The 27,150-nt window shown below is 43.7% G+C and overlaps 2 protein-coding genes across 2 annotated transcripts in view; one reads left to right on the top strand and one right to left on the bottom strand.

The window, feature by feature from the left end:
- The window catches only part of RASSF8 (Ras association domain family member 8), a 127,960-nt gene extending 112,302 nt beyond the window's left edge, over positions 1-15,658 (bottom strand). The window contains exon 1 of the mRNA XM_036866013.1: positions 15,591-15,658. The gene's annotated coding sequence lies outside the window, so the exon portion shown is untranslated. The remainder of the gene's footprint in view (positions 1-15,590) is intronic.
- A 66-nt stretch (positions 15,659-15,724) lies between these two features.
- Positions 15,725-27,150, top strand: part of LOC118902087 (cleavage and polyadenylation specificity factor subunit 6-like) — a 56,521-nt gene continuing 45,095 nt past the window's right edge. The window contains exon 1 of the mRNA XM_036866015.1: positions 15,725-16,387. Within this exon, the coding sequence (XP_036721910.1) occupies positions 15,901-16,387 (487 nt within the window). The 5' untranslated portion in view covers positions 15,725-15,900. The remainder of the gene's footprint in view (positions 16,388-27,150) is intronic.

The following is a 27,150-nucleotide window of genomic DNA, read 5'->3' as shown; positions in this document are numbered from 1 at the left end:
CCATTGTAAAGCAATTATACTCCAATAAAGATGTTAAAAAAAAAATGTAGCACATATATACAATGGAATATTACTCAGCCATAAAGAGAAACAAAATTGAGTTATTTGTAGTGAGGTGGATGGACCTAGAGTCTGTCATACAGAGTGAAGTAAGTCAGAAAGAGAAAAACAAATACCGTATGCTAAGACATATATATGGAATCTAAAAAAAAAAAAATGGTTCTGAAGAACCTAGGGGCAGGACAGGAATAAAGATGACACAGATGTAGAGAACAGACTTGAGGACACAGGGAGGGGGAAGGGTAAGCTGGGACGGAGTGAGAGCGTGACACTGACATATATACATTACCAAATGTAAAATAGATAGCTAGCGGGAAGCAGCTGCATAGCACAGGGAGATCAGCTCGGTGCTTTGTGACCACCTAGAGGGGTGGAATAGGGAGGGTGGGAGGGAGGTGCAAGAGGGAGGGGATATGGGGATATATGTATATGTATAGCTGATCCACTTTGTTATAAAACAGAAACTAACACACCACCGTAAAGCAATTATACTCCAATAAAGATGTTAAAAAAAAATTAAGCCAGTCAATAACGATACAATAGCCTCTAAGTGTTCATGTGAAGGGAAGAATCACGTCTCTCACTTTAAATCCGAAGCTAGAAATGATTAAGCTCAGTGAGGAAGGCATGTTGAAAGCAGAGATAGGGCAAAAATTAAGCCTCTTAGGCCAAACAGCCAAGTTGTGAATGCAAAGGAAAAGTTCTTGAAGGAAATTAAAAGCCCTACTCCAGTGAACAGAGAAATGATAAGAAAGTGAAACAGCCTTATTGCTGATATGGAGAAAGTTGTAGTGATCTGGTTAGAAGATCAAACCAGCCACAACATTCCATCAAGCCAAAGCCTGATCCAGAGCAAGGCCCTAACTCTCTTCAATTCAGTGAAGGCTGAGAGAGGTGAGGAAGCTGCAGAAGAAAAGTTGGAAGCTATGAGAGGTTGGTTCATGAGGTTGAAGGAAAGAACCTCGTAACATAAAATGGCAAGGTGAAGCAGCAAGTGCTGACGTAGAAGCTGCGGCAAGTTATCCAGAAGATCTAGCTCAGGTAATTCATGAAAGTAGCTTCACTAAACAACAGATTTTCAATGTGGATGAAACAGCCTTCTGTTAGAAAAAGATGCCATGGAGGACTTCCACGTCGCTAAGGAGGAGGAGTCAGTGCCTGGCTTCAGGGGTTCAAAGGACAGGGTGGCTCTCTTGTTAGGGGCTAATGCAGCTGGTGACTTTAAGTTGAAGCCAGTGCTCCTCAACTATTCTGAAAATCCTAGGACCCTTCGGAATTATACCAAATCCACTCTACCTGTGCTCTATAAAGGGAACAACAAAGCCTGGATGACAGCACAACCAGTTTACAACACGGTTTACTGAGTATTTTCAGCCTACTCTTGAGACCTACTGCTCAGAGAAAAAAAAAAGATTACTTTAAAAATATGACTGTTCATTGACAGTGCACCTGGTCATCTGAGAGCTCTGACGGAGACAGACAATGAGATTAATGTTGTTTTCACGCCTGCTAACACAACGTCCGTTCTGCAGCCCATGGATCGTGGAGTAACTTTGGTTTTTAAGTTTTATGATTTAAGAAATACATTTCATATGGCTACAGCTCGCATAGATAGTGATTCCTCTGATGAATCTAGGAAAAATAAATTGAAAACTTTCTGGAAAGGAATTACCATTCTGGATGCCGCTAAGAACATTCGTGATTCATGGGAAGAGGTCAAAATATCCATTCACAGGAGTCTGAAAGAAGTTGATTCCAAGCCTCATAAATGACTTTGAGGGATTCGAAATTTCAGTGAAGGAAATAACTGCAGATGTGGGGGAAATAGCAAGAGAACTAAAATTAGAAGTGGAGCCTGAAGATGTAACTGAATTGCTGCAATCTCATGACCAAACTTGAATGGGTAGGGAGTTGCTTCTTGAGGACAAGCAAAGAAAGTGGTTTCTTGAAATGAAACCTACTCCTGGTGAATATGCTGTGGAGATTGCTGAAATGACAACACAGGATTTAGAATTGTATATCAACTTAGTTGATAAAGCAGAAGCAAGGTGAGAGGATTGACTCCAATTCTGAAAGAAGTTCTACAGTGGGGAAAATGCTAACACACAGCATTGCACGTTACAGAGAAACCATTTGTGAAAAAAAGAGTCAATCAATGAAGCAGACTTCATTGTTGTCTTATTTTAAGAACTGCCACGGCCTCCCCAGCCTTTGCAATCACCACCCTGATCAGTCAGCAGCCGTCAACATGGAGGCAAGACCCTCTATCAGCAAAAAGATTACGACTTGCTGAAGGCTCGTATGATGGTTAGCATTTTTTTAGCAATAAAGTATTTTTTAATTAAGGTATGTACACTGTCATTTTAGACATATGCTATTGCACACTTAATAGACTACAGTATAGTGTAAACATAACTTGAAATGCACTGGGAAACCAAAAAACTGGTATGACTTGCTTTACTGCAGTGGTCTGGAACCGAACCTGCAATATTCCTGCGGTACACCTGTATTAATAAAAGTTCCCTGCCTGTTTTACGGGCTAGACTAAAATCTCAGCCCTCCCTTTTAGTGTAAATACCCTTGGAGAAAGATCTCCTAAGTCCTAAATCACCGTGGACTCTACGGTGCTCTCTCTGTGGGTCAGTCATGGCATTTCTTATGTGTGAGGTGGGCTTTCCTCCTCCTTCTCTTTTCTACCTCCTCTACTTGTATGATCAGGAAGAATCAGTTTACTATTAGCCCAGATAAAACATGATAAACACATCTCCTGGAGGAAAAACTCACACACTACATGCACGTTTATGCTCCCACCGTGGCTGGGCCCTCAACACTGCTGAGCTCGCCCTCCGTTTTCCCTGCAACCGCCAGCTCACCGAGGACTCAGGGGCTACCTGCCCCAAAGCTTCTCTGCTACGCTCAAACTCCCACCTCAAAGCTACGTACTTTCATTTGCAAATAATCCTCACCCCTCACTTCCTAGAGAAAATTAATGTCAACTGGACGGGAGTTCCCTCCCTAGGCATCCACCCTCTCTAACTCCAAATTTTAAATGAAGGACTTCGCCTTCCGGCAGACCACCTCAGAGACTCATCATATGATCTCCAGTTAATCCTCATGACCAGTAAGGGAGATACCATCACACCCAGCTGACTGATGGATGAACAAACTGAGGGTTAAAGGGATTAAAGGATGTGTCCACAGTCCCATGACCACTAAATGACAAAACAGATAGAATCTGGGCCTCTGGACGCTCACTTCACATTGCACTGCACCACATCTGTTTCAGGACAACCTCAACCGACGTCCTCAAGTTCTCAACTCTCCTCCACACGTCCCATGGTCTAACCTAATCTACCCAAGCGCTTTATAAGTAAACTTGCCTTTGCCTCTTTAAAAAAACAAGTACTATCTTTTTCTGATTATAAAATACATACTCATTATAGGAAATTCTGGAAAACATAAAAAGATGAAAGAGTAAGATTAAAAGTCATCCATAATAAATAATATGAATGAACAATCTACAACTGTACACAATATGGATGAATCACACAATACTAAGCGTGAAAAATCAAACACTAAAGAGTACACGTTGTACGATTCCATTTATATAAGGAACAAAAAGCAGTCAGAACTGTGGAATGCCCTTAGAAGTCAGGAGCATGAGGGGGCTTGTGGAAATGAGGATAATATCCCATTTCTCAATCTGGGCACTTGTTGCATGGGTATGCTCAGTGTATGAAAATTCAATGAAATATAATTTATGATGTGTAAATGTGTATATATGTACACGCAACTGTACACGTATACACACACACACACATATAATATACTTGAAGTCAGATGAAATGTTTATATTTTGGCGTGTTTTCTTCCTGGTGCTTTTTTTTCCTTTTGGTATTCTTGTTTAAAAATTATTTTTTAAATTATGGTCACACCGTATATATAAGTTTATATTCCGTCATTTCACCTAACAAAAAGCATATGCATTTACCCAAATTACTATAAATGCTTCATAAATACTTTTAATGGCTGTATAACAGTCTACCTGGCGCCTGTATCAGTGCCCTGCTATCAACCATTTAGATGTTTCCAATGTTTATTATTACAAATACTGCGGTAGTGAATACCTTTACCCTTTAAGTCATTTAGCCACGCTCTCCTCCGACTCTGCTTTATATATTGATAATATTTATCTCACAACATACGCCGCCATATGTAATCACTTACGTACTTATCATACCCTCATTGTTCATAATAAGATTCCCCAAACCACAGACCCACATCACCCTTCCTCGTACCCTCTACAGACCCTTACTTCTGAACACAGTAGGTACTTATTATTTGTTGAAGTGTTTTCAAAAGCCAAGGAAAACCTTCATTCTTACCAAGCTAGATTTCAGTACCACCTCAATCACCCATGTAAAATGAATGTTTCAGTCTGCTATATTCCAACTCTTCATTTAGTCTGCACAGCTAAATGCTTAGAGGCAGTTTAGCACGGTTCCCCTTGAGGGTATAAATACTAGCCACTGTACTGAATTCATCCAACAACTAACAGTGCCAAGTCCCAAGGATCTAATGAGAATCAGACAAGTTCCTCTCATTAAAGAGCTTACAGTTGGTGGATCATTGAATACGGATCTTGCTTTCAGGAGACCCACAGTCTAGCAGGAAAGGTGACGTGAAACAAATCTCAACTCCTCCACTCCTAAGCTTTCAAATCACAAGTATACAGATGGGTACAAATACCGGCCCCAGAGCCAAACTCTGAAAACTTGGCCTGGGTGGGTGCCTTCATGTTCATTAGTCTATGAATGAAGGTGTTTGCTGTACTTAAAACACATTTTAAATAATTTTACAAACATTATTAACCCCATCATATCTGATAATGCAAAAGTACAGTACATGTTTAAAGTGCTAATAAAAAAAGAGACACAATTATGACAGACACAAAAGGAGAGCTAATAAAGATAGTTGAGAATGGTGAAAAATATTTTTCTTTTTTCCTTTTGCATATGGAATGAAGACTGGGGAGAAGCCTGGAGAGCAAAGGATGAATGAGGCGAGGGTGAGAAAAGCTAACCTATACCTATGATAAGCTAGCAATAACAATTAGCCAAACAGAAGAGAGATCTTCCGAAGTTTTTCCATCCTGAGTACAACAGGATGATCAGAACCAAAGGTGGAAACTTGGTCCAAAGTTAGTTCAGGAGGCCAGGAAACTGTTCTAGAACAGAAAGGCTGAGCACAGCCAGGACTGAGCCCACTGAAGGCTCCTACAAATCAAGAGGTGACAAGTGACCTTGGACACCAAGGGCTACTAAAGAGGTCCCCAGGGCTCCAAAGAGACCATGAAGGAGCTACCTGTCTCAAGAGATTTTTAATGTAGACAAAGTTGCTCCACTTTAGAAAGAGATGCCACACAAAACATCCAGCGGCAAAGGCATGACTGGTTGCAAAGCTTCAAAGAACAAACTTAGACTCCTTGAACTGGATCAGGGAACTGCAAGCTTAGAGTCTTCTTAGTCACTTTGAACCTTTGAACAAATGAGCTTAAGAAGAGCCTCTCGGAAGCTCAGCTGTTTGAAGTAGAGAGCATCTGAAATTACAATGCAAAGGAAGAGAAATATACATGCACATGGTGGAGAAGGAAAGCAAGATGGACTCCTGCGGGAGTGAGCACCTCATTCAGGAACAGGCTGGGTTTTAGAGCTATAGGGTTCTATAGCTCTTTAGAGCTATAGGGTATTTCCTTTTGGAATACCAAAAGGAAAAAAAAAACACCAGGAAGAAAACATGCCAAAATATAAAGGTTAGCCAGGCTGGGTTTTAGAGCTATAGGGTATTTTGGTACGTAAGGGAGAGGTTGAACCATTTTTTTCGTGTGATCAAATAGCATGTTTAGATGTTTCAGCATCAATGTATTAATTTAGTTCTGCTAGAGCCTGGCACATGAGGATGGGGAGGGAGGGAGAGCTGGAGGGCAGCCAAGCAGGGAGGGAGGGCAGCCACAGGGCAGGGGAGCAGAGCCAAATTTCCTGCGGGCTGCAACAGAGTCAGAACTCAACCTTGTAGGCAGTGATGGAGTTGAGTTTTTAGCAAGTCAGTGAGATTTGTGTATCTGAAAGCTCATCTGGCCACATGTAGAAGATGGGTCTCAGGTGGGGAGACCAGTGAAGCGGCAACAGTCTAAATGAGAGATGTTAAATTAGGGTAGTGAACGATGGAGAAATGGAAAAGATTTCCTGAGCTATCCAGAAGGTACAATCACAACCAGATGAATTAGTCAAGGTGAGGTGGCACAGGAAGGTCAAGATTAGGAATAAAGCGGATGATGATGCCAAAAACCCAGGTAGGAAATCAAGGAAGAAGCCAGGAGGCACGCTGATCCAAAGGGACTGCTGTACGGTTCAGTGGAGAGGGGTCTGGAAGTCAGAGTAGAGGGCATATAAACAAAAAACATTTTGGAAAATATTCCAGGCAGCTTATAGGCCCTCTGCTGCCCACACAGAACAATGGGTTAAGAAATCCTGGACCTGGGGGGCAGGGAGGGAAGGTCTCAAGCAGCACTTCTCAACCAGCATGCTACTGGCAAAGTACAAGGGACAAGTCTTCACCACGAAGGATGCCGAGGACCCCTGGCTCAGCCCTTGCCCACTGACCACCAGAAATACCCACAACCTAGACTCTATGACAACCAATCTACTTCCAAATGGTACCTGTGTTCGAGAGCCTCTAGTCAAAAGGGAAAGGAGGCAGCAAAGAAGGCTTAGTCTGAAAGAGCAGAGAGGGAAGGAAAAGCAGATCTCACCCTCCAGCCAATAGGTCATCCCCATTTCCAAACACACCACTATGTGACGATTCTCCCACCTCCACCACTAGCACTTTATCTACTCCATCCCTTGCCTGAATTATTGCAATCATATCCTAACTGGTCTTCCTGCTTCAATTCTTATTTTTTTTTCCCTTTTTATTAAGTCACCATACCGTACATGACATCCCCAGGACTTATAATGTAAGTTTGTACCTTATGACCCCCTTCTCCCATTTTACTCCCCCACCTCTCCATCCCCACGCCTCATTTGTGCAATTTTTAAAGACTGCACATATAAGTGAGATCATACAGTATTTGTCTTACTCTAACTTATTTCACTTAGCATAATGTCCTCAAGGTCCATCCATGTTTGTGGCAAATGATGGGATTCCTTCTTTTTCGTGGCATAATAATATTCCACTGTGTATATATACTACATTTCCTTTATCCATTCATCCACTGATGAGCACTTAGGCTGTTTCCATGTTTTGGCTTCCTACTTCTATTCTTAATTTCCCTTGACAAGCCCTTTCCACATGACAGCAATGTGAACTTTTTCAATTTTACTAATTTTATTTAATAAGCACTTTTGTAATACTTACGATCTGCCATGCTCTGTTCCTTACAAATATTAACTCACTGAAACCTCACAACACTGGGAGATAGGTATCATTCCTACTCCCATTTTACCGATGAGGCCCAGAGAAGTTACTGGACTACTGCAGGGTCACAGAGCCAGTAAGTGTAGAGCTGAGATCTTAACCCAGACAGCCAGCTCCAGAAGTCATACCCTTGCCGACTACTCCACGTTATTCTCCAATTCATTCATTCCTCTGTTCAAGACCCTTAACAGCCTTCTCACTCAAGAGTAAAAACCAAGATCCTTGTCACAGCCAATAAGGCCCTAGTGTAGGGGTCCCCATTACCTCTTTTACTTCATCTCCTGCAACTGGTCTGTCTGCTCTGACGCGCACACACCCGTATGCGCCTGCTCCAGGGCCTCTGCACTCACTGACCCCTCGACCTCGAGTGTCTTCCTCCAGACAGCTACAGAGTTGGCTCCTTTGCTTCATTACCATCTCTACTCAAATGTGCTCTCCTCAGTGAGGACTTCCTGCCCATCCAATACCAAACCACACCTCCACTCCCACCCCCAGCATTCTCAATTCCTCCACCTTGCTATGTATTTTTCCTCCAAAACATTTATCATTAGATAAAGAATGTAAAATTACTCATTCATTTATTATCTAACTCCCCGTAACAGAGTATGCTTTCCATGAGAACAGGAGTTGTATGTGTTTTGTGCTGTTACAGCCCCATGCATGGAAGGGCATGCAGTTCATTTTGAATGAATGAATGAATGAACAAAGAAAGAGTGGTGACAAGGAAGTCAAGGAGAAATTTCAAGACAGAGGGAGGCACTTCCCTGGTGGCGCAAGGTTAAGAATCTGCCTGCCAATGCAGGAGACATGGGTTCGATCCCTGGTCCGGAAAGATCCCACATGTTGCAGAGCAACTAAGCCCGTGCACCACAACTACTGAGCTTGAGTCCTACAGCCTGCAAGCCACAACTACTGAAGTCCGCACGCCCTAGAGCCTGCACGCTGCAAATACTGAGCCCTCACACTGCGACTACTGAAGCCTGCGGGCTCTAGGGCCCGTGTGCTACAACTACTGAGTCTCCGCGTGCTGCAACTACTGAAGCCTGTGCACCTAGAGCCCGTGCTCTGCAACAAGAGAAACCACTGCAATGAGAAGCCCGTGCACCGTAACGAAGAGTAGCCCCAGCCAAAAAAAAAAAAAGAAAAGACAGAGGGAGATCGCTCAACAACATGAACATGCTAAAAAAGCTTTGGTCATATTGGGGTGAGAAGCTTCCATTGATTCTGGCAATTAAGATATTGGTACCTGTGGCAAGACATGTTTCTAAGAAATGGTACCTTTGGAGAGCGAGTTGGCAGGTGATGTGGCAGAAGTATTAAGCATAGACGGCTCCTGTAAGAAGTTGGCTGAGAGAGGAGACAGCTAGAAGGAGCAGCAATGTCAAGAGAGACCTCAGCGTGTTCTTTCCACGCTGAGGGTCAGGAGCCAAGGGAAAGTGAGATTGAAATTCAATGAGAGGAAGCATTACCAATGGAGAAAGGCCTTGGAGATAGACACCTCCAGACTGTGGTGAGTGGGGAGGGTCCTCCATGTCAACCAGCAAGCGTTCTACTCCCACCCTTGGATGATCTACACTGACAGTGCTTTCTCTAACTCAGGTGCTCCCAGCCCATCGGTCTGGACACACAAAGAGCCCTGAGGCCTGTTCACACTCCCAGTTCAGACAGAGCTCACTGGAGCTGGGTGAGGGAAAGGTGCTAACTCCTCACTGAGACACTTCATATACATTCATTTCCATACAGAGACACACACAGACACCTCTTTTATTCCAAACTAGCCCTGAGTGACAAATTAGTAGCCCCATTTAAAGATCAGGAAACATGAGGCTGGGCCGGTATCATAACTTTCCTAAGGCTACCCAGGTCTAGCCAGGCTTTTAACTGAAGTGCACTCTTTCAAATATGCACTGCATGTCCGTACTCAGTAGAATATAACAGGAGAAGAGACAGGTAATCAAGACTAGACAAATTACAATGGAGGGCACGAGCTAGGTTCAGAGATTATAGGTCTATTCAAATATTTTAAGCAAAAATAAAAGTAAGAGCTTACTGGGGAATTCCCCGGCGGTCCAGTAGTTAGGACTTCCGCTCTCACTGCTGAGGGCCTGCCTGGGTTCAATCCCTGGTTGGGGAACTAAACTCCCACTTTGATTCTGTGAGCCTTATACTTGCTTTCTATTACTTGTGCATTTGCCTCACCCCTTTGACCATTTTTTTTTTTGGCCGTGCTGCGGGTCATGCGGGATCTTACTTCTCCGATAAGGGATCAACCCGCGCCCCCTGCATTGGAAGTGCGGAGTCTTAACCAGTGGACCACCAGGGAAGTCCATTTGACCATGTTTTAATCACCTTTGTATCTCCTTAGCTGCTCAGTAAATACCTGAATCAAAAAAAAAAAAGTAAGAACTTACTTTTCTGTCCAGTATCTACCCATTAGGAGAACCCTAATTTTTTCAGTGTATATATTTATATCTGGAAGAATAACTTAAAGTGATCTTCCAATAATAAAACTACTATAATTAAAGATAAACATGACTTAGCACTCAGAAGTCTATGACAGTTAACAAGAGTGACAAAATATATCACCCACATGAATAAAACCTGGTAGAAAATTATCATAATTCTCCTCTTGTTACAACCTGTATTTATATCTGATTTCTTATCAAAACAAAGAATAAAACATATACTGCTGAATAAGAAAATATCTTTCTCAATGCATAAAACTTGGACAGCACTGGAGTTAACTGTAATGAGATTTGTGATATATCTGAATGTGACAAAAAAAAATTGCCCAAAATAAGTCTTCTAAATCCTATAGCAAGGCTGTGAAATAAATAGGCAATAAATATGATTGGTGCTGAAAAGCTCCAGGAAACTTGTTCAAGGTCACCCAAAGTAGCCAGTAAGCATGTATACATGAGGGAAAGAATAACAAGGGCTCCCAACCAGAACTTTCTTCTCGGGCATATGGTGGCTAGTCCTGATGCAAATGTCCTGGGGGCGCAAAGACCTCCCACAAAGGCAAATCACATGATGTGCCCCTCTCCAGCCCCACTCCCAGTATTTTTATACAAGGAAAATCAGGTCTAAATAAGTACCAAGGTGAGGTAAAGGGTCTGGCTAGAGAGGACATCTCTACTTGTCATGCCTTCCCGACTAGAAAATAAAAGGTGGGGAAATGAGGAAACAACAGGGACAACTTCCTTGAGTGAAGCAAATGTATGAAAAGCTTAAGAGTCCTCTTCATGATGTTGACCAGGTGAACTACTCCTCTTTTGTGACAGCACCTAGCCCAGAACCTGGCACATAATAGGGGGTTAAAAATGTTTTAATCCTCCCTGCTCTGCTCTCCCAACCCAAGGGCATCCAGCTTCTGGCTGGCAAAAACTCAGGGTCCAAACCACAAAGACGTGTAACATTTTGGGGAAACCTAGAGGTTGAGTGCAAAGAAATAAATCCTACAATCAACTCCCAAGTTCCCTGTACACTTGGTGACCCACCAGATACCAAACTAGAAAAGAATTGGAATTACTTCATTCTAGGGTGTGAGGGAAAGTTCTAAGAGGAAACTAAAGCCCTAAAGAACTAAAGTCAAAAGAAAATGTGGGTGATTATGTAAGAAGTAGAGGCCAGAAACATTAATAAAGACACAAGTACTTAAGAGTTATAGTACATCAAGCTAGTATTTTGTAAAGAGCAACCACATGACAAAAACACTCAAAGCTTTAAGCCTTCCTTGGCCTTGGAAAGTCATGAGACTTTTTTGGCTAAAGCAAGGAATGCTTTAGTGAGAGGGAAAAAGAACTTCCAGACCTCTAGGTGGCTCCCATTTTTAAGCAACTACCTCTCTACCTTAACTAAATGGCCAAGCGACACTAGTTATTTATGCAAGTCACGGCAATAGCTGGACAGTACTAAACATCCTTAGAACTAAAACTCTCCTTTTTCTACTCCAGTTTGCCTTTTCTTCCTTTGAATCTGAGCACTGGTGCAATCCACAGCTGCTGACTAACATGTTATCATATGACATGTGCAAAATAATGTGACATGGTAAGTTTTTTTTTCTTTCAGTAATCCTGTGCTGATGAAAAAACCATAATTCCTTTAATGATGTACTTAGAAAAAGGATTATCTACAACAGAAAATCACAAGGGTAACACCAATTAAAAGGTGTCTCAATTTATTTATGAATTTTCCACAGAGCTCCAATGTGTTCACATTTTACCTGGTATCTGCAAAGGATATTTCATGTTATACATAAAACCATCAAAGAAAGAGTGTAGGAGACAGCCAGTCTGGCTTTTGTGTTAGGAGAAGCAGATTTAACGGTGATAAAGAAGGCAATCAATATACAAATCACAAGTCGTATTACTATCTTATTCATTACAACAATAACTATTTATTGAGCATTTACTATATACACACCAGGCACTGGGTATAGACTGGTGAATAAACCAGGCATTATTTCTGCCCTCAGGGGCAAGAGAGAAACATTAAACAAATAATACATAATTATAAACTGTGGTAAATATTTAAAAGGAAAAGATAACTGCTATGAGGGAGACAATCAAGGGGTTCTAAGTGGCATGACGATACGGGTGGCCTTCTCAGGGAAGACTTTTATAGAGGATACCTGAACCAGCACCCAAGGATGAGAAATTACTCAAGGAGGTGGTCCTGAAATAGACCACCAGCAGGAGCCCTGAGGTGAGTCTGCTAGAGAGCTGGATCACGTGGCTGGCCAGAGATGAAAATGGGGGACGGGACCAAATGACACAGGACCTTGTGGGAATGTTGAAGATTTTGTATTTTATCCCAAGAATAAGAACTCTGAAGACTTCAAACAGCAAGTGACTTCTTTTTTCTCCTTCTGGCTGCTGGTGGAAGAGGGACGGGAAGGGGGGGCAGAGTGTGAGCCGGACGCCTCTGCAGTGGGAAAGAGGATGGTGGCTTGAACTAGGATGCGAGCATCGTGGAGACTGAAAATCAGGTTTGAAAGAAAATCAGGTTTGAAAGAGATTATGCCTGAAAAGTAGACAGGACTTTGTGACAAACTGGTTGGGTGGGGGATGACAGAACAGAACACGGAATGGAAGATAACTCCAGCCTTCTGGCCTGAGCCACTCATTAGATGGATGAGATGAAAAACTGAGGAGGAACAGTCTGAAAGGTTGCGTAATCATGAGCTCATTTTTCAAGAAGTCACAGATGCTGCCATTTACTGGCTAAGATGGGCCAGGCACCATGTTAGGTGTTCTACTTGTCACAGCATCGCTCTTAGTAATAATATCCCCATTTTGCAGAAAGCTTTGAAGTTTGAAATCTCTTTAGGGTTGGAGCAAGCTAGCAGGAGAGAAAACAGGTGATACATTATTTTTAAAATCCAATCCTCAGAGTTATGATGCACAATGTTTTCCTATCCTACTCCCATCTCCACTCCACTGCTACCTGCAAAGAGTTTTGCTATGTTTTGAACACCAGCAAGATATCTAGGACCTTAATGGTTTACAATAAATCTGCAAAGCCATTATGCCAGGAATCAACCATAATGGAAAGAGCAACAATATTCAACACTGAACAACATTTTTACTCTCATTACCTACATCAACATAAGACAGACCAATTAATGAGTAAGAAACTCTGAAACACTCATCATTTCTCAAAATGACCAAGACATTCAAGTCAAAAATTAATGCAAGCCACCCAGTACAGAGGCTACAAAAGCCAAGCATTGAGATTCACATTAAAAAATTGAAACCTTAATAAAAATAAAATACTAGGCAAAAAGAAATGATACCACAACCTCACAGAATTTAAAATCTGCAATTCCTAAATATCTCAACCGAATGCCAAATTCAGGAAACATGCACACTAAAAACAATCTAAATATTCTCACTTCTTTTTAACTGCTTTTCCCTGCAGCATGCTGACACTTCAGCAAACTGAAATGCCTTTCCTCTCTGCACAGTCCCATGATTTCCTCCCTCTCTGAGCTCTCTGATGTCCCCCTCAGCTACTGAAGCCCCCAAATTAGGTCTTCTCAATGAACCTAGAAAGAATTCAATGCATTACTGCCAACTGTGTATCGAGAGTACCGTCTTAAGACTCTTAAAAGGAGAGAAAATGAGGAAGGGGAGGATTTTTGAAAGGTTTTACCATCTACAGTACAAATTATATTTTTGTTGGGTCTGATCCTTCAAAAGTCCAATCATCAAATTATGTTCAGTCTTCTTTAAGTGGGGTATGGTCACATATAATATTTATAGTTTGGGATAGTTCCCCATGGGGATAAATAGAATTAAAAGTACAATTGATATGCCAGCTAAAAGATAAAATCTCACACAAACCATCCTCCAAAACAATACTGCTCTGTCCTGCCTCCTGACTCCTGTGTGCACGCAGTACCTCTCCCTGCAGAGGGCTAGCTGGCATTCACTACTGCCTCACCCAGGCAAAGGACGGGATGCTGAAAATCCACTAAGAAATCTTCCCATTTTTCTGTTCCTTCACAACATGACTGCCAACTCCTGGCAACCCAGAGATGAAAGACTTAAGAAAAATGAAAATTAAAAAAAATAAAAGACTGGGACTTCCCTGGTGGCACAGTGGTTAAGAATCTGCCTGCCAATGCAGGGGACTCAGGTTCAAGCCTTGGTTGGGTAAGATCCCACATGCCTCAGAGCAACTAAGCCCCTGAGCCACAACTACTGAGCCTACGCTCTAGAGCCCGTGAGCCACAACTACTGAGCCCACGTGCCACAACTACTGAAGCCTGTGCGCCCAGAGCTCAACAAGAGGAGCCACTGCAATGAGAAGTGCCCGCACAGCAACGAAGAGTAGCCCCCCACTCACCACAACTAGAGAAAGCCCGCAGGCAGCAACGAAGACCCAACGCAGCCAAAAATAAATAAATAAAACAAATAAATCTAAAAATAAATAAATAAAAAAAAATAAAAGATTACCTGGGGCCTCCTACCAGAATGGGTGGTTAATCCCACCGACAGAAAATCGGAAATCTATCCATATTTAAAGGTGCTTCCTGCAGACAAAAGAGATCTAACGAAGAATTGCTGAGACACATTACACTGGAAAATCCATAAATGTTCGTCCCTCTGTGTCACCAGGCTGGAGGAATTTTTTTAACGCAATGCTTTGATGTATTGACAGGGTTAACCTGACGGGTTTAAGTCTGCTATGAAACGTGCCCTGCATCTATTTCCCGTCTAAATGCCTAAAGATCAGGGGCAGTACTGACCCGCAATTATATGCAGCGCTTGCACTGCTCAAGATGCCGTTTGATGCTGAGAAAGTAGTGGTTCAGCAACCAGGCGGCTCTAGGATGCTGAAATAACAACGTAACGCTCGATTACGAGCCCAGGTACTCGGCGTGAAAGATCCTGTGCTACACGAGGACCCCACATTCAAGGCTCACGTCCCTTCGGCTTCAATCTTACTAAGCTTTCCGCGACGTACCCTCTCAAAGTTTCTAGTTTGCTAAACGGAATTACTTTGAAAGTCCCCTCTTCTGGACTCCCCTCCCCAGACGGGTTGGCGGCAAGGGGAAATAGGCACGGAGGATGGCTAATCGTTCAAACAACATTTAAAAACCTGTAAACCAATCATCTTTTCAGAGGAAAAAAATAAGCGTTCACCAAGCAGTCGCTCGGCAAGCGAGCATCCGATTTCCATTTGGAGCGAAAAATATTAAAGAAGCCAGACATACATTTCCCTTTCCAACAAAAGTGGCCTCTAAACTCCCCGGCCAAGGACACTAGGAGGAAACAGAGGCTGGAAACAAGCTCGTACTCTCGGTCAAAGCGCGTGTGTGCGGCGAGGAGAACGCGCAAAGGGGAGACAGCGGGGAAAAGGTGAACTGGAGGAAGCTGGAGCCCGCGGCGGCGGCGGCGGCGGCGGGGCGGGGGCAGATCGGACGAAGAAATCCGAGGTGCAGAGAGAGGGGCGGGGAAGGGGGAGCCCGGAGGCTCCAGGAGGAGGAGGGAGGGCTCCCGGACGCTGCCCAGAGATCTCGGCCGCCTAGTAAAGTTAATACTTACTCAGTTTCGCAACTGCGCCGCCCCCGCAGGCCGCCCCGCGGGGCCGGCCGGGGCGCTGGGGACGCGGCGGCGCCCGGCGGCCGCCCAGCGCCGGTCCCCGGCCACGCAGCCCGGCGCGCCTCGCTCCCCGGCGCTCCTCCGGCCGCGCGCCCCGCACCGGCGGGAGGCCCTAGCTCCCCGGCGCGCCCTCTCCGCGCACCTCCTGGCCGGCGCTAGGTGAGCGCGGACGCCCCGGGCGGGGGTGCCTGGGTGTGCGAGCGCGCGGGCAGCCGCGGCACCGCCGGCGGGAGCCGCTCCCAGCGCTGCGCCGATGCCGCGGGCCGGCGGGCAGGCGAGGCTGGGCAAGGAGCAGGGCTCCGGGCGCGGTGCGGGACGCCGGGCGAGCGTAGGCGGCGGAGTCCGTGCCCGGCTCGCTCCCGCGGCCGGTGCCTCTGGGCGGGGGGCCGGGCTGGGGGCCGGGCCGGGCGGCTGGCGGCTCCGCCCCTTCGCCGGGCCGCCGGCTGAGCGCGCGAGAGCGGCGGCGCGGGGGCGCCCCCCTCGGCCGGGCGCTCGGGTTACAGCCGCCGCTCCCCTGCTCCCCCGCCCGCGCCTCGCCGGTTCGCCCGCGCCGGGAGACAGTGTAACGGAACTGGGACGCCAGCGCTGCATTGTGGGAGCTTTTAAAGCGGCGGGGAGCGCGGCGCGGCCGCTCGGGCTCTCGGTTCCCCGCCCCATACCCCCTGGCACGGCCCCCACGCCGCCCGGCCGGTCGCACACCCTCAGCCAGCCGAGGCCCGTGGACCCGAAAGCCAGAAATGGTGAGATGACCGGTGCCTCGCTGACTCTCACAGAGCAAAATCTTCCATAGCCCGGGGATGAGACTTGCAAAACTGCCCTCCACCGTCACCCCGGAAAGTAGGAGGCTTTTTCTGCGGACGCTTTAAAAAAAAAAAAAAAAAAGGCCCTTCCATCCCCTCAGGACTGGGTTTGAATTGCTTTTCATCTGGAGTGGCAATGATTCAGCGACCCCCTTCTCAGCAGCAGGCAGTGACAGAGACAGGAGACGAAAAACACAGCGAATGAATCAGACGTGAGTAACCAAGTTTAGAACGAGCTGGGCTCAGATTCAGAAAACCGCTCCCCACTCCACCACATACACACACGCACGCACACGCACGCACACGCATATGCACACGCATCTACCTTTAAATATAGCAAATTGTCAATGAAGGAAAGCAATGCTTTTATGTGGAAACGCAGATGTGTGTGTTGTTTTCACCATTCCACCTCTTTTTTACGGCATGCAAAATTACTCTAGCCACCAGACAGAATCCAGTTTTTGGGCCAGACTTGTGCTCACACAAGCCCACAACTCAGGAACAGCTATCAGTTTGTAGGGAAATGGGATGAGGATGAATAATGGATGAGGTGCAAGGAAGCATTCCAATTATAAAATGTCCGTTTTGATTCTCCAGACACTCGGTTTTTTGGGGTTTTTTTTTTTTTTTTTTTTTTTTTGCTTTTTTGCTTTTTTAATCATTGAAACGGAAATATTACATTTGAAGCACAACTTGTTACCGCTCGTCTTACTCAGGGCTTGATTTGTTTTGTTTGGAGTTTGGGTTTGTAGGCTTTTTGTTTCTTCCTCTTTTTATTTTGCCCTTTAGTTATTGCACAGCTCATTAGTTCCTCTACCTCAGAGGTGAACTGAGGAGAGGGATGGTAAGACTCAGCTTAGGCTAATCAACATTTGGAGGATTTGGGGACAAGAAAAGTTCTCTATGATTCAAGTGTAAAGCCCGAGGGAACTTTTTAAGGGACTCTGTAGGGCATGGATCCTCTTCCCTGAGGAGTTTTCCAGGCTTAATGTTAACATTTCCTAAGCTCTCATTCCCTTGTCAACCTTTAACTCCACTGAGTAACGTCAGTCACTGCCTAATTACCAAATCTAATGGAAAAATTCAGCACTCATCTTCTGGTGCCCTTTGTGGCATTTGCCAATGTTGACCCCTCCGTCTTTTTTAGGACCGTCCTCCCTTTTTTTGCTGTGATAGTCATCCTTCTTTTTTTTTTTATTATTATTAATTTTTATTGGAGTATGGTTGCTTTACAATGTTGTGTTAGCCTCCACTGCACAACAAAATGAATCAGCCATAGTCATCCTTCTTTTATGGAGGTCTTGAAACAGGGATGAGTGATAACAGGAAGGAGTGTGGCTATTGTTAAACCAGGACTCAGGATCTTACCAAGTAGAAGAACCTTAATCTAGTTTCTGTTGGTCACCAGGAGGGTCCTGACCTCGACTTTATCATGCATCCGGAGGTGAACAAGTTGACTGACTCATGACAGCTACCTTTCATGTCACCAGCATTTAAATCAAGATGAAATTTGCTATGATTAAATATCTGTGTCCACTATTTAGGGGAAGCACTTACTAGGATCCAGGTACCTGGTGAGGTATCCCCACCTCCAAATCAGAGTGTGCCTTACTGGTGGCTGCAGAAGTCAGTGAAGTTACCTCTGTCCAGCCCGGATAAACCCAGAAGAATCTCTTCCCTACCTCAGCCCCATGTGGTTAATGCATTCTTTCTTCAGCATATAGTATAATTTGTTTTGAGCTTTCTTAGCCATAATCACATCCCTGTTAAGCCTTCCTGAGATCACACCAAATGTCCTTGGCAGGATTTGTAAACGACCCTTACTTCTGCTTTCTAATTATATTCCCTGAAAGTAACCTAACTAGATGAGTGAGTATTCATGCACTTCAAGCCCTGTGATGTAATCAGATTTGATTTTCAAGAAAAGAATCTGAGAGGATAGATTCAGAAAAGAGGAGAATCCAGAGGGAGAGAGACATACATGGAGAGCAAAGAGAATGAACAAGCGGGGTCAGCACCTAGAGACATATTGAATGTATTATCAGTTTCCTACTGCTAACTATAAGCAAGTTACCACAAACTTAGTGGCTAATAACAATAAGAATGTGTTATCTAACAGTTTTAGAGATCAGAAATCCTAAAATCAAGGTGGGGGCTGTTTTCCTTCTGGAGGCTCTAGGGGAGAATCCATTTCCTTGCCTTTTCCAGCTTCTGCATCCCTTGGCTTGTGACCTCTTCTCTTCTTTCATCTTCAAGGCCACAGCATAGTATCTTTAAATCTCTCGCTCTCTTTGTGACTTCTGCTTCATTGTTAGGAGGATGTCTCTTTCTCTAAGCTAGGCAAAGAAAATAGGAATTGATGTAGATACATCTCTAGCCATATATGTTATGAACTGAATTGAATTATTTGCAGGAAGAAAAGATGTTGTCTTCATTACTAGTGAAATTGTCATTTGGATAACTTTTTTGACTGTGTCATTGCTGAAGTGGTGACTCATTAGTTCAACTAACCCTATAACCCTCTGGTGACCCATGTAACTGAAACCCAACGTGTTAACACACTAAGAAACCAAGTTCCCATCTGCTCTTCCTGGGGATAAATTCCTTTCTCTGGTAATCCCTGGCAACTTTTTCTTTTTTGTGTCAGTGGAATCATATTGCTAAGCTTGAGAAATATGTATCTGGACCAGCACTTCCCAAACAGGTCCACCAGGGAACACCACCTTGTAAGATGGGATGCTGGGAAGAACAGTTGTACCATGCTCAGATAAGGCCCATGGAACACAGTTGTGACTACAGTTTAGGCCAGAAGAAGCTTGTTAGTGGGTCAGATCCGTTAAGGGCCACGTGTCGGGAAATCCGTTCATGAGGAAGTCCAAGGGAGAAACAAATTTTGTCAGAAACAAGTAGGTATGTGTGCTGGAAGGAGTAAATTATGGACTTCTGAGTATAACTTACACATTTCTTTATTGGCTAGTCCCACCTATCTTCCCTTCTCTTTTGCTGCTTCTGTCCCCACTCTGTGTTTCACCCAGACTACTTACAGCTTACTAACCTCAAACGGTGGTTCAGGACCACTCCTCAGTTCTCTTACCATGTGACCCTGAAATTGCTTGTTTACCAGTGGAGCCCTGGCTATCCTCCTCCAACTTCGCCCCACCCCCACCCCCACCCCCTTCTTAAAACCAGGGGCTCTGTTGTATTTATTGCTATATCCCCCATGCCTGACACAGGGCCTGGCTCAGACTGGGAACTCAATTAATATTAGTTGAAATAACAATTAAATGAATGAATGATAGTATAAATGCAGTAAACTCATGTCACCTACTCATCTGTTATACTTGCCTTGGATCTTCTTCCTTCTAACCTATAACGAGCTGAGAGTTCCATTTTCGTCATTAATTTATAAACATAATAAATATGGTATTGTGCTAGTTCTGGGCTTACAAGAATTAATATGACAAAATTAATATTAATATGACCTCACAGGCCATCTGAGGAAAGAGATGCTAAAAGAGAAAATTAGGTAAATAATGCTAGTTACCTATCCCATTCCCTTTCTCCACTCCTTTCTTAGTAATAGAAACCTGGTTTTGTGCCCAGTGAGAAGTTTTCTTTCACAACCTTCCTTGCAGATAGGGGTTACTAAGTATTGACCATGTGGATATGGGCCTTTCAGGAAAACTCATTTGTGTGTCCTCATTTATGAGCAGGGCTGACTCAAGCACTATTTTTGCCTGAAACACAGATGTAATAGCTGGAGTTACAGCAACAATCTTGTGATATCAAGGCTACCTTGAAGCCTGAAGTCATGTACTAAAATTTGTACAAATGGGATCATTTAAAGTTATTCAGCCTATCTTACCAAGCCTGCATTTAGTCACTGTTACTGACAAGTTTGGAAGGAAAAAAAAATCATCTCTCCTCTTCTCTTCAGTATATGTGTGTAGAAAGCAATTAAATGTGGTTTTCTTCACCATTCCTAGTGAAAATCTTGTACACATACTGAAATACTGCAAAGATCTATAAATATTGTGATTTATTTGACCCACATAAAGGGCCTTTTTAGAAACAACCAACAGTTCTCAGATCTGTAGGAATTTTTAATTTAATGATAGTTTCTTGTTAAAAAAATAATAAAATGTTTAGAGACCAAGTCATAAATAACTCCTTAAAGGACCCTCCAGTAATTTGATGGAGCAGGAGGGTGATGAAAATTTTATTTTGTTAAATAGCGAAGTACAGTATAGAAAGAAAATAAAGCATAAGCTATAAATGGAAACTATAACAGGTTATACCAAAAGGAATAAATACAAATATATTCAGAAATAGGATTTAAAATATGATTGACTTCTTATTTAGGCAGGCGTATTTTGAGAGGATAATCCTATGAAAATGAAAGTCTTGGTTTTTTAATTGTAGGCTAGAAGAATGGATTTAGTCAGCTAAGATTAACTATGGGGGACTCCACAAGAGCCTATACTAGGATCCGAATACTGGGGAATAACAGTGAATGTGGTGCCTGATGTTAAGAAGTTGCATCTTTGTAAATACGTGCAGTAAAATCTGGACTGTCTCGCATTCTTTCCACCTGAATGCCACTCACCAATCTCCCTACACTTCTCCAATGCTATAATTGAGGTTTATAATGATGTCCCCAATATGACTCCTGAATCATAGCAGAAAGATTAAATTATCTTCTGCTTTGCCTTTATGTGTTTAATTATATTTTTATTAATTGCAAACTGGAAATCTGATCTGTTTATAACACTGCTGGATTAACCAGAGCCTCGTTATCAGGGACCCAATCATTCACGGTAACAGAGTTTATAGTTCTTGAAGGGAAAACAACCCAACAACTGATTTAAAATGTGAGATTTATATGATCATAGTAAGAATAATTATTATAAAATAATTTAGAATCATCCAGCCACATTTGAAAGAATTATAACAAATGTATTAATAATAAATGCTACACATCTAATTCTTTTAATAAGTATAATAACTCATATTCTGTAGAAAGAGAAAAATTAGAGTATGAATAAGTAAATCTTCATTTAGGCGTAGGCCCAGGAATATTATAAATTGAGTTGCATTGTATGTCCAAATTTGCCTTAGGGTCCTGTCAAGCTGCTCCTCTTCTCACCCTTGGTTTCCTCAGAGATGTATTGCTCTGGTGACAGTAAAGGACCTCTAATAAACATGAAATGAGCATGTATCTTAGATCAGGTTCTCTGGAAGCAGAGCCTGAGACAGGGATTCTTGTGCAAGTGACTTATTGAGGGTGTGCCTCAGGAGAAGGGGCAGGAGGGAGGTAGCATAGGGTAAGGGGGATAAAAGCAAAGACAAGACAAGGCCTCAGCTGGAGACCAGCTTTAGCATGATCCTGTGGGGAACTCTAGAGCAGGAATTGGACCACAGAGTTGGTCCCTTGGGGCAAAGAGACTGGCCTTTTGCACTCCTATTATCAGTCACTCATTGACTGAAGGTTGGTGGTAACCCCTAAGGCAAGGCACCTCCCGTTCCCGCCAAGGGCAAAGGCGGTTCTCTGAGAGAGAGGCAGCTGCATTTAGCAGCCAACACTCACAGCAGCTAGAGATGCACGTACTGGCCCAAGGAAGGGATCTGAGAAGGGTACCGACAGTACCCATGACACATCATGTATGGATAGGTTAGAGCTCCACACCCAACCCTTAAGGATCCTGTAACAACCGAAGCATACTACTAAAAGTACTGCGGAGACCAAGCACCACGTGTGGCCTTGTCTCTAAAGGAAAGTATGCTCAGAACACAACTAGGGATGTGAGGAGCCCATCTCTTCTTCCAGCACAGGCTTGGGAACTCCCTCTCTCCTCACCTACCTTTCGTGCCAAGCAGTGGCAGCTGGTGGTGGCTTCAGGGACTGAGGCGAAGTGCCCAGTAAGGAAGGAACTAAGGATGTTAGGGAAATTTAGGATAGATCCAGACAGGCTGGGAAGGGACAAGGGGACCTTTGGGTTAAGGCTTATGACTGAGGCCACTTGCTAACCTCCCCCTTTGTCCTCTTCCACTGGCCCTAGAAATGTACTTGCTTGCTTATCTTTCCTCTGTCAGTCTCTCAGCTGCCCACTAGGGTTTCTGTTTCTCCTGGTCGCTGGAGCTGTGTTTGTCTGTCTTCAAACAGCTTTTCTGCCACTCTTTTTTTTTTTAAATTATAGTTGATTTACAATTTTGTGTTAGTTTCAGGTGTACAGCAAAGTGATTCAGTTTTATATGTATATATAAAATTATTTTTTTCTTTCTCAGATTCTTTTTTCCACCACTCTTAATATAACAAACATTCAACTTCAGCTTTGCAACACCTTCTAACAGTTTGACGGCTAAGTATGATGGTGGGTGTGGGGAAAGGGAATAGAGTGAAAATCCTTCCCATGCTATTCCCCTTCCTAAATGTAGCCCCATGAGCCAGGTGTAGCGTGGGTGCCACAGGTAGGTCTTTGGGAAATACAGAGGCCATGCTGTTGATTCACCTGCATTTCAGGGGAGCACCCAAAGGCTGTCCTGGGAGGTGCTGGGTGAAGGCTCTGGGGTACAGTGTGGGAGTGAAGGGGGCAGAGAGCCCCAGGGGAGGTACACGTGTGGGCAGGTGGTACAGGAGCAGGGACAAGGCTGTGCATGGTGTTCCTCTAGCAAACATGGGCACTTTCCTTCTCTCTCTCCCCTGGTCCTTCAGCCCCAGACCTTCCGCTGAAGACACCAGTTTAGACTAATGGAAGATACATTGACAACTGAGAATAGGTGAGTGTGAAGCAAGAGTGCAAAATACTGGCTATTACAGGCTCTGAAGGAAGGGAGGAAAATCATAATTTTTTTTTTCTAATCTGGGAAAGGAAGAGATGTTCCCTTTACCCTAAGGCTGGGGTAGAAATAAATGACTCCCCAGAACTACTGACATTGAGATTACAAATAGTACCACTTTGGCTGGAATCAGAACATTTTCTAATACTGTACTCAAATAAGTAAGGGGTCCGGGTGGCCTCAGCAGTACAGCCCACGTGGGTGCCGTGTGACACGGTGGAAGGCAGGGTGGGCTGGTTAAGACATTAATGGTGTCATCGTCTTATGCCTGACATCTTCCAGGAGAGACCCTTCCCTTCCTGCTGCTGCCCTTCAGCCTCTGTAGGGATTCCAGTCTTCCTGACCTGTATGGGAGGTAAGGCAACCCATTTAAGTCAAAGAAATTTAAAAGAACTCTAAGGCTCTTTTCTCAAAAAGATTGGGAAGATACCAAGACAGATTTTTGTTCAAGTCCTGACTCTGCTTCTTACTACTTGAGACCTTAGTTTCCTTATCTGCAAAAAATAAGGGGTAGAAGAGAAGAGGATGATATTAGTAGCATGTAAAGACTTACTGTGATTAACTGGAATAATGTGTGTAAAGTGTTCAGCACAGTGCCTGGTACATAAGTGGTGTTGTTGCCATTATTATTACTATTATTATCATCATCATCTACAGGCTTGTAGGTGAGAATATACTTTAAACAAAGCCAGTAATTATAATATTCCGATTCAGTATACTTTGTGCCAAACATTGTTCTAAATAACTCTCATATAATAACTTTTTAAATACAACAACCCTATCGGGTATACTGTTATACCCATTTTATAGACTAGGAAGCCAAAACAGAGAGAGATTAAGTAATTTACTCAAGAGTCCATCATTAGATAGCGGCAGAGCTGGGATTCAAACCCAGGAAGTCTGACTTCAAAATCCGTACTCTTTACCACTGTAATTAGAGTGAGGCAAGATTCAAAAAGGGCTGAGAGAATGAAGCATAGAACTGGCAAAGGTTCAGGTGCAAAGATTAGAATGGAATTGCAAATTGAGGTCTGGGTTAGACGGGTTCCTTCCACCTGGTGCCCAGAGCGTGCTGAGGGTGAGGGCTGGGGAGTGAAGATCAGGCAGCCCCAGCAGCGTCACAGCTTCCTCGTCAGGGACTGCTCACCCAGCAAAATAAGTTAACCTACTATTTGAGAATGACTGATGTTTCCAAGTCAGTTTACAAGCAAATTGGGCACATAACCCACAGGTGAACTATGGCTAAGACAACAGTGTGCATTCTCAAGGACATTCCTGGTCTTATGTGTCTTTTACCAGGTAAGGGACCATCCTAGGAAATAGCCCAGTGAGTGCTAGTTCTTCTGCTTAATAAGCTTTTTCACCCTGGGTGAGTCCCTTTGCCTTCCTGGGCCTTTCTAAGGTGGAAGCGTGGTCTGACAGAGGTCTTTCCTCTTCCACTGTTCCCTGTGTACCCTCCGTGTGTTTATTCCAAGAGGGCCGGACATCCAGGTGGGGCTGCATTGTTCTTACAGCAAGGGCTTCTAGAATTACCTTATATGTCACATCTAGCTCTAATATTTTGAATATATGCATCATAAATTGAAATAATTGGTGTCACTGAAAGAGACGAGACATGGCAGAATAGGCTTGTTCCAGCTTCTAATAATGACCCAAACAGCAGTTCAAAAATCCAACTAAAGGGCTTCTCTGGTGGCGCAGTGGTTGAGAATCTGCCTGCCAATGCAGAGGACACGGGTTCGAGCCCTGGTCCGGGAAGATCCCACATGCCGCGGAGCAACTAGGCCCGTGAGCCACAACGACTGAGCCTGCGCATCTGGAGCCTGTGTTCCGCAACGAGAGGCCACGATAGTGAGAGGCCCGCGCACCGCGAGGAAGAGTGGCCCCCACTTGCCGCAACTAGAGAAAGCCCTCGCACAGAAACGAAGACCCAACACAGCCAAAAAGTAAATTAAAAAAAAAAAAAAAATCCAACTAAAAAATCCAGGAAAAAAAAAATTGAGTTAGGCTTAATTTGTACCACGAACATAATATTCAGTGAATATGATTCTGTTATTTATTTTTTACCTTATTCTGTGACTTCACTCGTAGCATTCAATTTATATATTGATTTCTAAGCATTGGTTTCCAAAAAAGTCATTATCCTGTGAGCAGTATGGGCCACTAGAGCTTTATAACAAATAAACGGACGAAGAGTGGATGCCCTTTGAAGAAATAGCCTCGTGTTACTTGTTGCCCTCAAAACTGGGATGTCCACATACTAATAGGGGTCACGACAGCATGTCAAACTGCAGAAAAAACTGCATAATACTTCAGTGATTTTAGACAGAAGTAGATAATCAATTCAGCCCCGGGTAGCTTCAGAGAGTAAGTCAAAAGAAGGAAATCTTTTTATTCTCCTCAGGGCAGAGATGTTTTTCTGGTTCTGTGTTTTAATTTTAGCATCTGCTGTTCCCTAGCGAAGTGTTGGTTAAAACAAAAACCACTGTTTATTAGAACCAAGTGTCAGAACTTAATCAAAGATGAGTAGCATGTCAGTTTCCCTACTCCTGTAATAAAAGAATAATTGTGATTGTACTCTGGGGGTCCATGTAGGTAAGGGGTCTAGTTCTGTCTGGCCATTTCATGTAGAAGCAAATAAGGGGATAAAAAAGAGTTATTAAAAACAAAAGCAAAACAAGCAAGACAAAATGAAATATGGGAGCTAAAATTCCAGTCCTTGGCAATCAACCCCCAGGCCTGGATGTTATGCAGAAAAAGGAAAACGTTGGAGACCCCATGGCAGTGTCAGTCAAGGCAGGTGATTTTAATTTCTGTTTTTCTAATAGGCTGGAGTTGGAAAAGGGAAGAAGTGGTGATTTGGGGGAAGAACTACTTTGCACATAACAAATAGTTTACCGTGAGCACTCAAGGACATCCTTAGGGTATATTTTAGAGATAGTGAAAAATTCACATGAAAGATTAAAATTCAAATTTCTAAAATTGAGAGAAAATAATTCTTAATTATTTATTTATTAATTAGAATTATTTAATAATTCTAATTTCTTAATGTTGGCAGAAGGTAACACAGGCAGAAGAGAAGATGCGTTGGGAGGTTACATGGCTTTAAAGGAGGGCTGACAGGCTGCGTACAGGACTCTGATCCTCCTAGGGCGAGCACAGCATCTTGGCGCGCCCTCCTCTCCTTTCAGACCTTCTCTCCAGCAGCCAGTTCAGTAGTTACCGTGCATGTAAGAGGTGCTTGAGTGAGTCTTTGTTAGATAAATGAAAAGCAAATTAATGCACTTTTCAGAGCTCCCTTCAGAGACCGGAGCCTGATTGAGGACAATTATCAAAAGGATAGACTCTTTGAGAATGAAATATATTGAAGTCTTCTGATGCTGGTTGTCAGTCCTTCTTCATCCTCCTGGCTACTCTCACCCACCCCAGAGGACAGAGCCCTGTAGATGGCTCCAGGTAAACTGTGAAGTGAGTGGATTAGCATCCAGGGTGGGGCCGGTGGGGCTGACTTTGGGCAATTTATTTTATCTGTCTGGGCCTCAGTTTCTGCCTGTGGTGGTGACGGTGGTGGTGGTGGTGGGATGAACTGGGAGATTGGGATTGACCTACATACACTAATACGTATAAAATAGGCAACTAATAAGAACCTGCTGTATAAAAAAATAAATAAAATTCAAAAAAAAAAAAAGAATGTTTACCAAATAGAGTGATCTGACCTAGAGTAGGCCCCAGTTCAAGGTAGCCTTTATCCTTACTCTTACTATTGAAATCAGAAGTTTCATGTCAGAGGCCTGATCTTTTAGTGAGATGCTTTCCCGAATCTGTCTCATGGTGGGACAGGGAGTCAAGTGTGAGACCAGAAACCC

Source organism: Balaenoptera musculus, chromosome 10, assembly GCF_009873245.2.
Source record: "Balaenoptera musculus isolate JJ_BM4_2016_0621 chromosome 10, mBalMus1.pri.v3, whole genome shotgun sequence".
Lineage (NCBI taxonomy): Eukaryota > Metazoa > Chordata > Mammalia > Artiodactyla > Balaenopteridae > Balaenoptera > Balaenoptera musculus.
This window is presented reverse-complemented; position numbering and strand designations above follow the sequence as displayed.